Raw genomic sequence first — 15,731 nt, forward strand, 5'->3', positions numbered from 1 at the left:
GATTCAAGAGGAACAATGCGGTTTTCGTCCTGGACGTGGAACACTGGACCAGCTCTATACCCTCCACAGGGTGCTTGAGGGTTCATGGGAGTTTGCCCAACCGGTCCACATGTGTTTTGTGGACTTGGAAAAGGCTTTCGACCGTGTCCCTCATGGTATTCTGTGGGGGGTGCTCCGAGAGTATGGGGTTGGGGGCCCTCTTCTAAGGGCTGTCCGGTCCCTGTACGATCGGAGTAGGAGCTTGGTTCGCATTGCCGGCAGTAAGTCGGACCTGTTCCCGGTGCATGTTGGACTACGGCAGAGCTGCCCTTTGTCACCGGTTCTGTTCATTTTCTTTATGGACAGAATTTCTAGGCGCAGCCAGGTGTGGGGTGGGGTCCAGTTCGGGAGCCACCGGATTTCATCTCTGCTTTTTGCGGATGATGTCTTATTGGCCTCTTCGAACCAGGACCTGCAGCACGCACTGGGGCAGTTTGCAGTCGAGTGTAAAGCCGCTGGGATGAGAATTAGCACCTCTAAACCCGAGGCCATGGTTCTCAAGGCCAAGGCCCCACCTAGCAGGGTGGAGCTGAAGTAGATTTATTCTTTCTCACCTAGAGTATGTATTTGCTGTACTCCCAACCACCAGTTAGAAGTGAAGAAGCCTCTTGGATTAGAGGTGAAACGTCTTCTTTTAGAAAACTCACGTCCAGTTGCCTAACAGAACTTTTTAAACCAGTGGTGTATTTAATTAATTGTTCTTTATTAAAGGAGAGCTGTGGACACGTGGCAGAAGTTATTGTATTTGATCCATGTTTGTAAACAGCAAACAAAATATCCCAGCATATTTGACCTAGATCTATTACCCTTAGTCATATTGACTAGCTTATCTGGGTCAGCATGTCACTCCTCCAAAAATAAAACCCCATTCCTCTCAACCCCAGACCAGCTAACATTATCCAGATGATGTGTCTATATAAAACCAACCAACAACCCTTAGATTTAACAAAGCCTTTATTTAATTTTAAAATAGAGTACAATGCATCATACATCATACAGAACTGCATATCTATATGTTTACCAAGCACACATGATTGACCTACTCTAGACAGCTCAACACAAACTATTCTTGCCCAGCTGTAACATGAGAGCAGCAGGTCTTGTTGCAGGGTAGATGCATGGAATGGAGAGTGGTCTCATGACTGTTTGCTTTGTCACAGCACTCCATTTATTGGGTGAGGAAAGGTAGAGATACTTGGTCAAGGTAAACTTGTTTCCAAAATCTGCATGAAAAACAATAATAAATTGTCAGTTAATCAATAGTGCCAGCATTACATTTTGCAGTGCCCTGTGGAGGGGACGGGAGGTAGGGTTAGTGTTAGGGTTGGGGGGTCTAGACAAATATAAATTATCTTTCCAATAAACTATGCACTAAAGAGAACTAAAAGAAATTGTTTTTGTCTTTGCTGCAGTCCTGTGGTAGTCATGTGTAGTCCTATAAGCCCTGTGGTTGTAATTAAAGTCTATGTTTATGTGAAAACACACTCCTCCAGTGTTCATTACAACGGGGGGGAGGGGCGTATTTTTGTCTTCTATGGCTAAAACGTACGAACACGACATCTATAAAGATTAAGAGCAAGACATGTTTAAAATTATCCTCGCAAAGATTGGATTTTCACTTTACATTCATAACGTATAGGGCTATACTCGTTACAATAAGAGCCAGCTGTTTACCTTCATTTACAAAGGTGCTCATATGAGTAAGTCACGGTTTTAAACACAGATTGGACGTTAACAATGTAAGTATTACCCGTAATAACCGTTGACAGCCATCAAGAAGAAGCGCTTTTTGTTCTTCTGCGTTTCACCTCACTGTTATGATATTTTTCTGCTATTTTCCTCTCGTGTCCTGCTGGACAATGGCGATTCGTGTTCATCTCCACCTCCCTCTTGCTTCTGCCTTTTCCAGCAGCGTTGCAGGGATATTCGAGTAGGTTGTAGTAGTCGTATTGATCGTAATGGGTCTCTTCGAAAGAGACGAATCTGTCCATTTCTGTCGCCATTTCGACACGAACCGTTCGGACCATTTTCAACCGAGAGCTTGGAAAACTGTAAACAGGTGATGTCACACAGTGTTTATAAACACCCAATCACGTGACCAGGTTGCACTCAAGCCGGAAGCAGAATGTGGGCAGAGCAAGGCGAAAAAATAACTAGTCTGGCCCATCGTCTGTATGTCAGACATGAGGGTGTATTCTTCTGTTTTACGCTTGAAATAATGAAAGAAAATGTGTTCACCTAATTCCATTAATAATATAAATTATGTATAATAATACATATAGAAACAGTATATCATCTGAATATCAATATAAATTATGTATAATAATACATATAAAAACAGCATATCATCTGAATATCAAATACCCTCACTACACCAAAATGTCCATTTCAAGAATTTTATCATTAAGAAAAAAAAAAAAACATGATCAAAGACAGCGCATACAAGTGGACTCCAAAGGAAAATGATGGCTTTATTGTGCAAAAGGGAGCTTCAGGCAATTCATTGATTTAGTTGTCTGAAGCCTGGTGCAGAATAAACATGTGTTGTATTTCTTTCTTTCTTTTTTAATGTTCAGTAAATGGCAAGATCTATCCACATGTATCACTTGCTCTTAATTGTGTTCTCTTTAATTAAACACACTTCATGAATGTAAACAAACATTCAATGTGTGAACTCATTTAAGTTTTGTTAAGAGTATATTGAGTGTATGTTATATGCATAGGTAAGATGATACGATAAGTTTACATTACAGTACAATACACACAGCGACTAACAATTTGAGTCAGTCAATCAACAATCAAGCTACAGTAAACATACAAACACAAAAATACATAACTGATAAATAGTAATAAAGAATAAATAGAAATAGTACAGTTATAGTCATAGTAGGTCATAGAGTAAAAAGAATAGTATGTCATAAAAATGTCATACATACGTCATACATACATACATACATACATACATACATACATACATACATACATACATATACATACATACATATATAGGTTAGATAGGTAACACAGACAGGACGGTTTGGAGAAAAAGCTAGAGAAGCCAGATTGAGATGGTTTGGACATGTGCAGAGGAGGGACAGTGGATACATTGGTAGACGAATGTTAGAGATGGAGCTACCAGGTAGGAGACAAAGAAAAAGGCCAAAGAGGAGATATATGGATGCAGTGAGGGAGGACATGCAGATAGTTGGAATCAGAGTAGAAGATGCAGAGAACAGGGCATTACGCAAATCAATGATTCGCTGTGGCAACCACTGAAAAAAGGGACAAAGCTGAAAGAAAAAGAAGTCGTCATCTTCTTAGATAGGTTAAGTTGAAGATGATGTTCTTTCATCCACCTGGATAAGTCTGAAAGGCAGGCTGAGACTCGTGCAGAGACTGTGGCATTGTCCGGTGAAAAACAGGTATACAGGTATACATAGATAGCTGTGTCATCAGCGTAGCAGTGGTAGGAAAAGCCATAAGCGCAGATGATTTTACCCTGTGAGGTGGTGTATCTGGAGAAGGGAAGGGGACCCAGCATAGAACCTTGGGGTACCCTGTGGAAAGGCAATTGGATGGAGACAATTGTCTCTGCCAACATACTCTGAAACAGTGGTAATTAATATCTGTCATGCCCTTGAGGACAGAAATGTTTTCACGCCCCGACCCTGACCCCGACCCATACCCACAATACTATAGAGAACCTGATAACATACAGTATATAGCTTTTGCTGCCACCTGGTGACTGAAGGCTTGTTATAATTCAAGCATTACAGCAGTGATGCACTTATGTCCAGTGTGCCATACTCCATTGGAAGCCACTTACACCCCCCCCCCTCCCCCCGCACCTCATTGCACATCATGGTAATTTCATTATTTTCACCAACATTGTTGTCTTTTCACCTGTACATTCAAGGTTTTTTTTTTTTAGGAATCAACAAATATATATATAAAAAATATTAGGTTATATAGCTTCTTTTCAATAATCTGTTTCCAAAAACTTGTGAGAAGTGGCTCAAAAGTGAGTTATCAGTCATTTCTTTGGACTGCTACATTTGGTTTAAAATGAAATAAAACTCGATACTGTAGTGTCTGAGGTACTCAATTAAGGATGGACCCCCTGGTAAAAAAGTTGCACTCACAGCTGTAGACTTATGTAATCTGTCATATTTGCCCCCTTTTAGCTTAAGGCCCCAGGCAGTATCCTGGATTTTTTGTCCGGTTTCTGTGACTCATATAAAGTATATGTTTATTCATGGCCATGACCTTTTTGTTTATTGTATGACTAAATTTAGTAGATTGGGCTGTTAACCATAGAAGTACTGTTATTGCACATGGTGATCGATATTATTTCTATTTTATAAGTTAAGTAAGCAAAGGAGATCACTTGTAATTGTCACCTAACATTCAAGATACATTTTCAATGACAAGTACACAGGGCTATGCTATCTAAAAATCATCCTTTTAATTCTTTAAATCCTTTTAACGTAAGAGACTGTTGTAACTCCTTTAATAAATATAATTCAAACCAAAAGGGGGGGCTAACCCATTATCACTGTAGCCGTCCGCTGACTCAGAGGCCCCGCCCTTAACCCTAACACGTCATGACGTCGGGCTACGTCACCGATGTGTTTCACAGGCGAACTGGCTCTGTGTGTATGCGTGTCTCCAGCTAGGCCAGAGAGTGATGGCGGCGCCCGTCCTGAGAGTGTCCACCCCTCGTTGGGAAAGAATAGCACGGCTTCTCGTTTGCCTGCTGGGCATTCTGCTGTCTGTGTATGCTTTTCATGTTGAAAGGGAAAAGGCTCTGGATTCGAGTTATTCGGCTATGTGCGACATCAGCAGCTCCATCAGCTGTTCTAAAGTGTTCAGCTCCAGGTAATTTGAATTGGGTAGTGAGCACCCATGGTGGCTCAGTGAAGCAGCCTGCAATTGTGGCAGTCAAGGAAGGTCTTCGCGCCTCCAACTGTCAGATGCATACAGCTATGGTCTGGCTGCTCAGTGCTACCGCCGAAGCTCACGGTAGACTCACGACTGGCAGACTGAGGCCGAAAGAAATGTCAGTGAAATAGTTTGTGTAAAACAAGTTTATTCGCACCATTGCATTTAATGAGTAAAACATTTGCTGTGTAGTTAGCCCAGACGATGCTAACTTTGCTAACCGTTAGCTAACGAAATCCATGTCATACTCATTAAGATGTTAGCTTTTAGCCATGTAATTTGAACGTTGGTTGATTCTGTTGTTGTACCTTCTGTCTACATGTGTATAACATTAATAACACAGAGTTGAATACAACAATTGACAGCAGGCTGTTCAGGTTAGTAATGTACAATGGGGTGTGTGTGCTATAATTGGTTGTTTTTGATTTTCCTGAATGGCAACAGTTCTTGTTGATATGCACATTTCTCTACATGATACCCTACTGTTCAACGTTCACGGCACAGCTGTGATATTAAACAGCAAGTGGCCATCGACCAGAGAATAACACTTTTCTGTACAGTTTGTACATGGTGCACATGACACCTGTAAAGTTCAAGTGGTATGACTGAAACAAGTACAGTAGTCCCAGAAATGCACCAGTTCACTATAATTTGTATTATTGTTGAGAAAAATTCATTTGGGACTCAGTTTTGAATCTTTGAGTGGCGATTCAGCACAAAAATATCATGAACAGACAATAAATCCTCAACGGCAAGACAAGGCCAATACAACTGGAATGTCACCTGTTCCAGATTTAATACATGTTTGAGTGATTGAGCAATTCTCAATTGTTGGGCTAGGACATGTATAGTGGTACATGTGAGTAGTAGCAGTGTGTAAAGAGAAGTGTGTACATGTCGTTATTTCATTCTCTTTAAGTTCTTAGCTATCTGACCAACCAGTGGAGTAAAGCTGGGAAAAGATGGGGAAATATAAGAATAAACTGGGAAATAAAATGGGGAAATATGCATGCTAGTTACAATAAGCTCAAAATATTGTACAATTCCAGAATGCAAGACTGATTTACCACTGTACTGAAACAAGTTTAAGATGCTATCAAAGTACAAGCTTTCTCCTGGATTACAAAATAACAAGTAGCTGTCAATTAAAAAAAACCAATACCAAAAAAACCAAAACCAAAAAATACAATAACCTCAACTTGATATTTGACATCAAGAGTTGTTGATTACTCTGCTTTTTTGTTCAACAATAGCAGGGTGAAATAAAAACCCATGCTCAGCCTTTAATGAGTCATTTTCCATTTAGTTCCTGATACCTTGGAAGTTTCAAGGGTATTGCGCTTAAAAACAGACTAGTATTGTGATAGTGAAAAGTACTGATTTATTTCATTCATTCATTTTTAATACACTATTTCTAAGTGTGACACAGCAGACACCTGCGCACACAATGAAATATGACCTTTGCTTTTAACCCACCACCAAAGTGAACAGGAGGCAGCTTAAGCACCCAGGTAGACCCAAGTCCGCCTCCTTAACCACGAGCCACAACCGCCACTACATACCATTTCAGCAAATAGTAATTTTTTTGACAATTCCAAAGAAATGTGATGGGTATTCAGCTGTTTACTTGGGTGTACAAAATAGGTTGTGTTTTAATAGACAGTTATTGTAATTACTGTAATTGACATGTTTTAAACTGATTTTGATCTTGTTTTTTTTTTTTGTTGTTGTTCTCTTCTTAGGTGGGGCCGAGGATTTGGACTCCTTGGCTCAATCTTTGGGAATGACAGTGCTCTGAACCAACCCAACAGTCTCTATGGGATTGTCTTTTATGCCTTACAGCTCCTTTTAGGTAAAGCCTAATTTTAAAACATTTTGTGTCAGATGTGAAAGTGTTTGGTGACAAAATTCTCCCATGTCTATTATAGCAGTTATGGCTTACTCACTTTTCAGTGTTCTGATTCCGATAGCGTGATTCCTGTTAATATCCATGTTTACATTAATTATCTGTTCATTAGAGATGTTAAAATATATAAATATTTTATAATATTGTGTATTTACAGACGCCCCGGTTCACCTCCCTGTAACAAAATTTGGTTTCTTGAAGTTTCTTAAAACACAAATGTAATATAAATCACACAAAATGACACTTTTTTTTTTTTCACTGATCCACGTGATTTCTTTAATTTAACCAAAACAATTTAACCTCTGGAAATGTTTTGACAGAGCAATTTGATACTTGTAGTCATATGAAAATGGGAGGATATTAATGGCTGCAGTTCTGTAAGTAGAACCTCTGTCTATAAATTGTTGGTAAAGGCCTGACCAACAGGCCTCAGCCCCTGTTATCTTGTTGTTCTTTAAATGATACTAAAGAACTAAATAAGGGTCATTCTGTATGAAGATCGTAACATCTGTATGTGCGTGCGTGCGTGCGTGCGTAAGGTTTGTCCTCATGTTACTCTTTTTCCTGACGCAGCCCAAAACCAACAGATTATGGATAAAGTTAATTGCACACTCACATATATATATATACATACAGTATATACATATATACTATAGTTATAAATGTGAGTGTCAGTGGTTGGTTCTCTTCAAATGTGGCCCTGGAATGTATGAAGCTAGAACAAAAGTCTCAAAACAATAGTCCCAAAAAAAAAAAAAAAATACACAAACAAGGATTCACAAATGTATTTAGACAATTCACAAATGTATGCATGTGAAGATATTTGTCAGTTGTCTAACGTGCATTTATAACGTGCTTTGAATTGACCAGATACACAAATGCAGTTTTTTCTACATGGCGCCTGTCAGCAGCCAATCAGATGTCTTGTTCGTTTGCAGCCAATCACATGACTGTATCCCCTACGAGGGGCCTTGTGCAACGTCACCTCACCTTGCCACAGATCCATCTGCCATAACAGAAATGTTGTCATTTTACTTCCGAAATATTACTTAGTAAAGCGTACAACTTTGTATCTTGTACGTCGCTTACATCCAAACGCTTTCCATTGCCACTTCCAGATGCCATTTCTGGAACGGCAGATCCATATCTGTAGCGCGGTGGAGTACAGTCGCGTTATGGGCTGCAAACAAACAAGACATCTGATTGGCTGCTGACAGGCCCCATGTAGAAAAAAAATGCATTTGTGTATCTGATCACCGCTAGACGAGTCTCAAAAATTCACAAACAAATGCAGGGAGATTTACAAATTAAAAGCACGTTATAAACGCCGGTTAGACAATTCACAAATGTATTTTACGAAACGAACAAATTCATTTTATGAAACCACCAAATATCTTCACATGCATACATTTGTGAATTTTCAAAATACATTTGTAAATATTCCAAATACATTTGGGAATCGAATGGAGGGCAGTAATGAGTTCACCCCCAGATGCCGCATTTTATTTTGTCCAAAGTTCTTGCCTACTAAATTCCTGTATGCTCCTGTATTTTGAACAATCCTGCCATTTTGGCCATTGTTCTATTGTTGTCTTTTTTTTTTTCTTTTTTTCTTCGCACATGCTAGCTCTTTAAAAACATGTGGAACTATGCAGGTGATGGATGTATGTTTCGAATGCACAGTGTTGCTTACTTAATGTTGAGCATAAATAAGCGGATAATAATAAGTGGATAATAATTTTAATAACCAATCCAGACCAGCGTTTTTAGCAGTTTACCTTTAAGCTAACCTTTTAGCTGAGGGGGATCCCCATTGATACTTATTTGCCCTTTTTTCTTTTCTGAGACATCAATTTTTAAATGTGATCATGTTTACAAAAAATAATACACGGACCTCTAAATTAATGGTGTATGTGTCTGCCAGTAATGCCGGTGATGTGTCGGATTTGTATGCTCACAGCTAAAGCAAATGGTTTATAGTTTTAAACACGGCAATACTTTTTGAGGAGTCAATTCTATCTATCTATCGGATTCATATATTTATAGTTTAATACACGGTATACTTTTCTGATGGGTGGATTTCTGTTTATCGGATTTGTATACCCATAGCGTCATACATGGTGTACAAGTCTGATAGGTCATTAACCTATCAGATTTTTGTATATATATATATAGTTTAATAGATGGTATGTTAATCTGATTGGTGAATTCTACCTATCAGATTTGTATACCTATACCGATTAAAAAAAAACAAAAAAAAACAAACAAAAAAAAAGAAGTGAAAACCCGCTGTGATAAGTGAACTGCATTCTAGAAGTTTATACATACATCATTTGCTGTACTCACAGTTAAAATGAATGAAAATTATTCATGAAAAATACTTACCTTTTACCGGGCTATACTGATTTTATGGGCGGGGAAGAAGTGAAGACAAATGTGCGGTACACAAAGCATACAATCTAATCTTACGGTAAATACAAATTGGATGGAACACTGGGTTGACATGACGGTCTGTAGACCTCTGTGGCCATGCTGCTGGCACAGAACAAAAAGCTTCTTTTAGCCACAGTAGTTGCCACTCATTTGAATAAAACACAGTTAGGTCAAGAAGGTCAACATTTCCATATTAAACCATTGGCCACTCTAGTTTCATAAATGTTTTCTCTCCTAAAGCTTAGGACCATTGTGAGTTGATACGTTTGGTATGTAAGTATTCTATGTTCTGTCGGTGCATTTCACACTGCGAGAGGTTCGTTGTTTTTGAAAGTATTAAAGAACACTGTATCCAAAAAGCAAATAGACGGCACGTGTTTAAAATCCTCACCTGTATATTGGATTAAACCTAAATCCATTTTAAGTTATGAATGACTCTTTTGATGTGTTCTCTCTTTAAGTTATTAAAAATTTGATTTCAATTTGATTTAAAAAAATGTGTCAATATACAGTGGCTGTAAATTGACAGATCAAGTACTATTACATGCTACCAGTTAGGGCTGGGTGGCATGGCCAATTTCCTAAATCAATTTGATTTAGGGTTAATACGTTTCTGATTCATAAATAATAAAAATGCCCTGAAGTGTTTTTTTTTTTTTACGAAATACAAATGTATTTTATGTTTTTCCCCAAATGAGGATTGATTCAAACGAAACTAGCAGAGATTGTTTCATCGAAATGTATGTTTCAAATATGCAGTAATAAAATGTATTTTATGTTTTTCCCCAAATGTGGATTGATTCAAACAAAAATAGCAGAGATTGTTTCATTGAAATGTATGTTTCAAATATGACATTGCAGGTACGAATACACAAGTACCGCAAAGGTATGGCAGTCAGAAAATACACAAAAAAAACCCAAAATATATTGAACAAATAATATTGCATACTTGGAAAATAAGCGAGAAACGCGGTGGAGCCTCAAGGTATGAGCTCCCCAAAATACGAATTTTCCAGGTTACGAGTAAGCAACTTTTGCAAGATTTTACTTGTGATACAAGGAAACATCTAGTTACGAGTGCTCGCTCTCTCACTTTCTCTCTTTGTCTCTGGCTCTCTTTCTCTTTCTCTTTCTCGCTCTCTCACTTTCTCTCTTTGTCTCTCGCTCTCTCTCTCTTTCTCTTTCTATCTAAATCGAGTCCTCACTCCAAGTCCATCTCCTACCTTAGCGGCTCGACAGTCTGTCGCGCTGTCTCGCTCACTGTCCCTTGCTGGGCTATTTTACTTGTTGCTTTCTCTCTCTCTCTCCCTCTCTCTCTCTCTCTTATCAAATCAGGTCCTCACTCCTAGTCCTCCTACGCTGAGTGGCCACGACGCTGTCTCGCTTGGTTATTTTACCCATTTATTATATCGTTTTATAACAACAATATAAAATGTTTTCCTATTTATTATTATTTGATATTGTCAATATATATCTTTGTTTTTGAAGTTTAGATGGGGTCGGGGTCAATTTAATGAATTTATATATTTCTGGGGGACCGGAACAAATGTATTTGTTTTTAGTTCTTTTTAATGGAGAAATTGCAATTGAGATGAGAGCAGATCGACACACGAGTTAAACTTATATCTCGGGCACGCATTATACAACCTATACCATAAATATACCATATACCATAAATTAATAGAGATAGTGATAGGAATAACATTTTAATTGACTTCAATTACTGTCAATTTATGATAAAAAAAGTGTAAATATGAATTTGCTAATGCGCATTTTTGTTCTTCAAAAAGACTTTATACCATCTGTCAATCTTTGAAAAAATGCCCTTTTGAAAATGTTGATATGAAAATCCTTGGCCGAAACCAAAAACCTGAAAATGAGGAAGCCAAGGCCGAAAACCGACCGAAACAACGAAAGAACTTATGATGCCATTTATTAGTACCGACCTCAACAAAATATTATGGCGCACGTTAATATTTGTTTCAAAGAATAAAACAACTACAAAATTATCAAAATGTTTCTTTAGCACATTCCAACAATGCACAAATGCACAAAATAAAAAATAATAATTCAAAATCGCTGATGTGATGTGGCTGATAAATGCAACTAAATAAAATGATACGACTGGCATTAAAAACGGGCGTGTTCTAAATATAATAATAAAAGGCACCGGTACCAATTGACCCATAAACTGGTGCAGGTCCGCGACCCAGGAGTTGAGAACCCCTGTGCTAAATGTCATCCCAAGGAGGCCACGGTCACGTTAATGGAGGACTTTGTGACCACTGCAGACTCATCAGAAGTTCTCTGGGTTGCAAGATTGCCTCTTGATTTTTTAAAAATTTTTTTAATTTTTTTTTTTTTTTTGTCTTCACTGTCACTTGCCTGAGCCTTTGTTTGTGTTTCTTGTTGTAGGAATGACTGTGAGTGCAATGGCCGCCCTCATTCTCATGACGTCATCCATCTTGTCGGTGGTGGGTTCACTGTACCTGGGTTACATCCTCTACTTTGTCCTAAAGGACCTCTGTGTTATCTGCATCACCACATACGTGCTGAACGTCATTCTCTTTATTCTCAACTACAAGCGACTAGTTTACTTGAATGAAGCCTGGAAGCAGCAGCTCCAGGCCAAGCAGGACTAAACTGTGGGGAAAAACCACGAGAAAAATACAAAAACAACAACTACCACCACCACCACCACAACAACAACCACAACAACAACAACAACAACAACAACAACAAAAAGAAATGACCTCTGAACATTTGACTTGCCACCAGGAGACCTTGCTTCCAAACCATTGTTTATTCAGCTGTGTATTTAAAAAAAAAAAAAAAAAAAAAAAAAAAAACAAAATGAAGAAATTTAACTTAAATGTCGGGGCCTAACATCTCACTGTTGAATGCAAACATAGACAGATTTGTAAGTAAAGGATGATTTTTGTTTTTATTGTCTTTGACCTTGTGTGACATTTTATTCATTAATGAAAGGGGCTGTGTTTGTGTGTGTTATGTTATGTAGGGTAACAGCACAACGACGACGACAACACAGGCAAGCAGAGGGCCACAGTACAAAGCAGTGGTAGACTGCTTTCGTTTGAACAAAAGCGATTACAGCAAAGGGGGAAAAAAAAAACTTGTCAACTTTTTATATGTTGAGAGAGAGATCCCATTGCTGCACCGCAGTTCTGCACTTAAACCTTTAGAATGAGTTCCAAAATTAGTGTCCAAATGTATATTAAAAAAAAAAAAAAAAATACCCCGAACATTTTATGGCTCTTCCAGATAGGTATAGCAGGATGGGCAGAAGAAGCTGAGTAACATTTATACAGAATAGTTTTGTTTTCCTTTCCTTCTACTTTGTAGAACATTTCTTTTTGAAAAGGACCACTAAAAAAATAACGACGGGACATGTGAGATTTGTGTAGATTTTTTTTTTTTTTTTTTTTTTTTTGCAATTCTGTAAATAGCTGCTGAGAAATATTCAAGACTAGATTGTGATTTTGTGTTGACACAGACTTTAAAGGGGAAAATGACCAACCAACCAACCAACCAACCAACCAACCAAATGAACGGTTAAAAAAACTTGGGACAAAAAGCGATGGTCACAGCTCAGTCGGAAGATGTACTTCTGTGAATGTGATTTTGCCACTGACACGAGTCATTGTGACAGGAATTTCACTTCTTCTCACCACCTTTTTTTTCTGCATAAAAAAACACCCTTGTTTTTTTTTTTGGTTTTGTTACGTGAAAAGCATTCCTGTCCACGACATGTGTGGATTCGATAAAGACTTTTGTGCCTAAAGGAATGCTGAGGTATATTACTGTTCTTTTCTAAAAATGTTCTGGGTGGGGTATATACCAGATTTACCAATAATAGGTTCAAGGCTTTATTTCCAATCATACTATCGTACGTAATTTACCATTAAAGTGTGTCGCTATGATTGACCTCTTCAGGTAGCACAGGCTGCTAAACTGTGATCGTCTGCTTACGGACAGAGGGGCCTGGTAGCAGGACCATGTTTTTTTTTAATAATTAATTGCTCTAGTGTCCTCTTTAGTTTTTGTTCACTGTCCAGGCCTGTACACAATTGATATCAATTGAACTGTAGCAGTGATTATGCCATGCTGAGTTACAGTTCTTACAGTCTGCAAAACACTAACTTCATGGAAGGTTCTGTTAAAAAAAAAAAAAAAAAAAAAAAAAAGTCATGTTGAGCAATTTGTGTGATTATATTCCAGCAAGACCAGGGGTAAAGGCTGTTGATTGATTACTGTCAAACTGAAGGTTCATCACGGGTTACCTTAATGTAGCAAGGGATGTTGAGCAATCACAGATTGTCTGCGTTGCTAAAGTGACAGTATCTCTTAGCCTTTGGTAACACACACGGGGCACTCGAGACAATCTTATACAGTCGAAAAATAAACAATGTGACACAGCTGTGATGTGACACCAGCTCGGTGATGTTTTGGCACTCGTGGTAAAGAGTCACTAATACACTTGCTCTATTGGTGTTGGGAAAAGTGCTTGCAGTGATGTGCTTCCTGGGACAAAACATTTAAGTCGGTGTAAATGGGAAAATTAGGGTGTTAGTGTTTCAAGGATACTGTCAAGCTTTGATTTTTACTTTCTGCTCACAGGGGCCCGTTCTCATCTCATCCCTTTTATGGATATCACAGTGTTGACTTAACTGTTTTTTTTTGTTTTTTTTTTTTAAACAGCAGGGGAGTCCAACACACCCCTCCTCTGAATTAACCAACATTCAATCATGCACGGGAGTGCATGACATATTTAATTCCAGACACATAGTTAATGTATTGACTTTAAGAAAATGCTACATGCCTCCTTTACTCAGCTGGGAAGGTGGGTTCTGCCATTCCATAAAGAAATGAATGTGAACCAGTGGCTGTCTGGAAGAAAAAAAACCGTGAACTGATGTGTTAACTTGACGTGTTGTAATTTATACCAATGTGCATCTGATTCCTTTTCATTCAAAACATTGTTTTTTTTTTTGTTTTTTATTGTTCTATTTCTTGTAAACCTAGCACAGAGATTTGTTTAAATCCCCTTTTAATGTCCAGAAGTCACAATGCCATCGTTTACTAGGCTTTTTTTTTTTTTTTTTTTTTTTACTGTAACTACAACTGACGGGTGTAGATTTGGTGGCCAGTCATGTCAAAGGTTCAAATTATGATAAAACAAATATTACACTAAGATGTGCACTGTTACTTTAAAGGAATTTGGATGTCTTACAATGTTTTTCTGATAGGTCAAAAAAAAAAAACAAACAAAAAAAAAAGGTCAATTGTGGATACAGCATTGTCACAAATACTCCCTTAGAACTGCCAGGTTAGTTGTCACCAATGCCAATCAAAGTGCCTTTTGTCTGTTCACTAGGCCACGAGCCAAGGACGAGCAACAGTGACAGCATTGTAAAAGAGAATGGTGACTGTATTAAGCACTTCTGCTTGCCTTCTTTGAGATGTAATCTGGTGAATTGGCAATTTCCCAAAGAGTCAATAGTCCCTATCGGAACACGAATGATAAGAATTTGAATCAATGACCATTTCATTTTTTGCTTCTTCGACTACTGTCACGCACACGTCTCGTCTTTTTCCTCTGTGTAGCTGAAAAAAAAACCATCTGTTCGCTGTAAACACACACCATGTGATTGCCATGTTTCGACGGTTAGTATTGCCCTTTGCTTTCTATAGACTGTTAACATTCTGGGGTTTATTTTAGCTCAGACAAAAGGTTGAGATTTAGAAGGCTAGGAATCTGTGATTAAGCATCAAATGTAAGTGGAAAAATCGAGGAGGAGGACTTATTAGGTTTGCTTCTGTATTGCCAAATGTTTTAAAAATTTGTATTTTCTTACATGGAAAAAGTGTTACATGAGTGGTTGGAGGGTGCTGCAAAAAAAAAAAAAAAAAAAAGGAAATCCGTTCAAATCCATCCTAAGGGAAAACTATGTAAAAGGTTGACATGAGTATGTTTTCTTTTTAATTGTTTCATTGTCACGTGGAGCCGATGTACCATTAAAACATTCCCTCTGAACCTTTTTCTTTACTCTCATCTTCTGATTCCAATAGGTTCCTATGAAAATTAAAACGTTCTGTGGTAAAACGTACACGCACGAACACATGCGTATACACACTATATTACCAAAAGTATTCGCTCGCCCATTCAAATGATCAGAATCAGGTGTCCTAATGTATAAAATCAAGCAAGTCGCCGACTTTCTGCACAGTCAACTGCTACAGAGCTACAAACTTCACGTGACCTTCAGATTAGCCCGAGTACAGTACGCAGAGAGCTTCATGGAATGGACACCATCACCAAGTGCAATGCAAAGCGTCGGATGCGATGGTTGTAAAGCACGCCGCCACTGGCCTCGAGAGCAGTGGAGACGCG

The 15,731-nt window shown here is 38.3% G+C and overlaps 1 protein-coding gene and 1 long non-coding RNA gene across 2 annotated transcripts; one reads left to right on the plus strand and one right to left on the minus strand.

The window, feature by feature from the left end:
- Window positions 1-975: 975 nt before the first annotated feature.
- On the minus strand, window positions 976-2,138 carry LOC112488625 (uncharacterized). The gene is made up of 2 exons (XR_003052911.1): window positions 1,790-2,138; window positions 976-1,262 (listed from the first exon to the last, which is right to left on the minus strand). It is a non-coding gene; the product is annotated as an uncharacterized LOC112488625 (long non-coding RNA).
- A 2,422-nt stretch (window positions 2,139-4,560) lies between these two features.
- Window positions 4,561-15,374, plus strand: vkorc1l1 (vitamin K epoxide reductase complex, subunit 1-like 1). Its single transcript, XM_008332385.3, has 3 exons — window positions 4,561-4,917; window positions 6,723-6,832; window positions 11,735-15,374. The coding sequence occupies exons 1-3, from the start codon at window positions 4,727-4,729 to the stop codon at window positions 11,959-11,961; spliced, it is 528 nt and encodes a 175-aa protein (XP_008330607.1). The 5' UTR covers window positions 4,561-4,726; the 3' UTR covers window positions 11,962-15,374.
- The last annotated feature ends 357 nt before the right edge of the window (window positions 15,375-15,731 follow it).

This window comes from Cynoglossus semilaevis, chromosome 19 (genome assembly GCF_000523025.1).
Source record: "Cynoglossus semilaevis isolate Cse_v1.0 chromosome 19, Cse_v1.0, whole genome shotgun sequence".
In the NCBI taxonomy this organism is placed as follows: Eukaryota; Metazoa; Chordata; class Actinopteri; order Pleuronectiformes; family Cynoglossidae; genus Cynoglossus; species Cynoglossus semilaevis.

Coding starts and splice junctions, on each gene's coding strand:
- vkorc1l1 (XM_008332385.3), top strand. CDS start 4,727: ATGGCGGCGCCCGTCCTGAGAGTGTCCACCCCTCGTTGGGAAAGAATA. Junction 4,918..6,722: donor TCTAAAGTGTTCAGCTCCAG/GTAATTTGAATT, acceptor TTCTCTTCTTAG/GTGGGGCCGAGGATTTGGAC. Junction 6,833..11,734: donor TGCCTTACAGCTCCTTTTAG/GTAAAGCCTAAT, acceptor TTCTTGTTGTAG/GAATGACTGTGAGTGCAATG.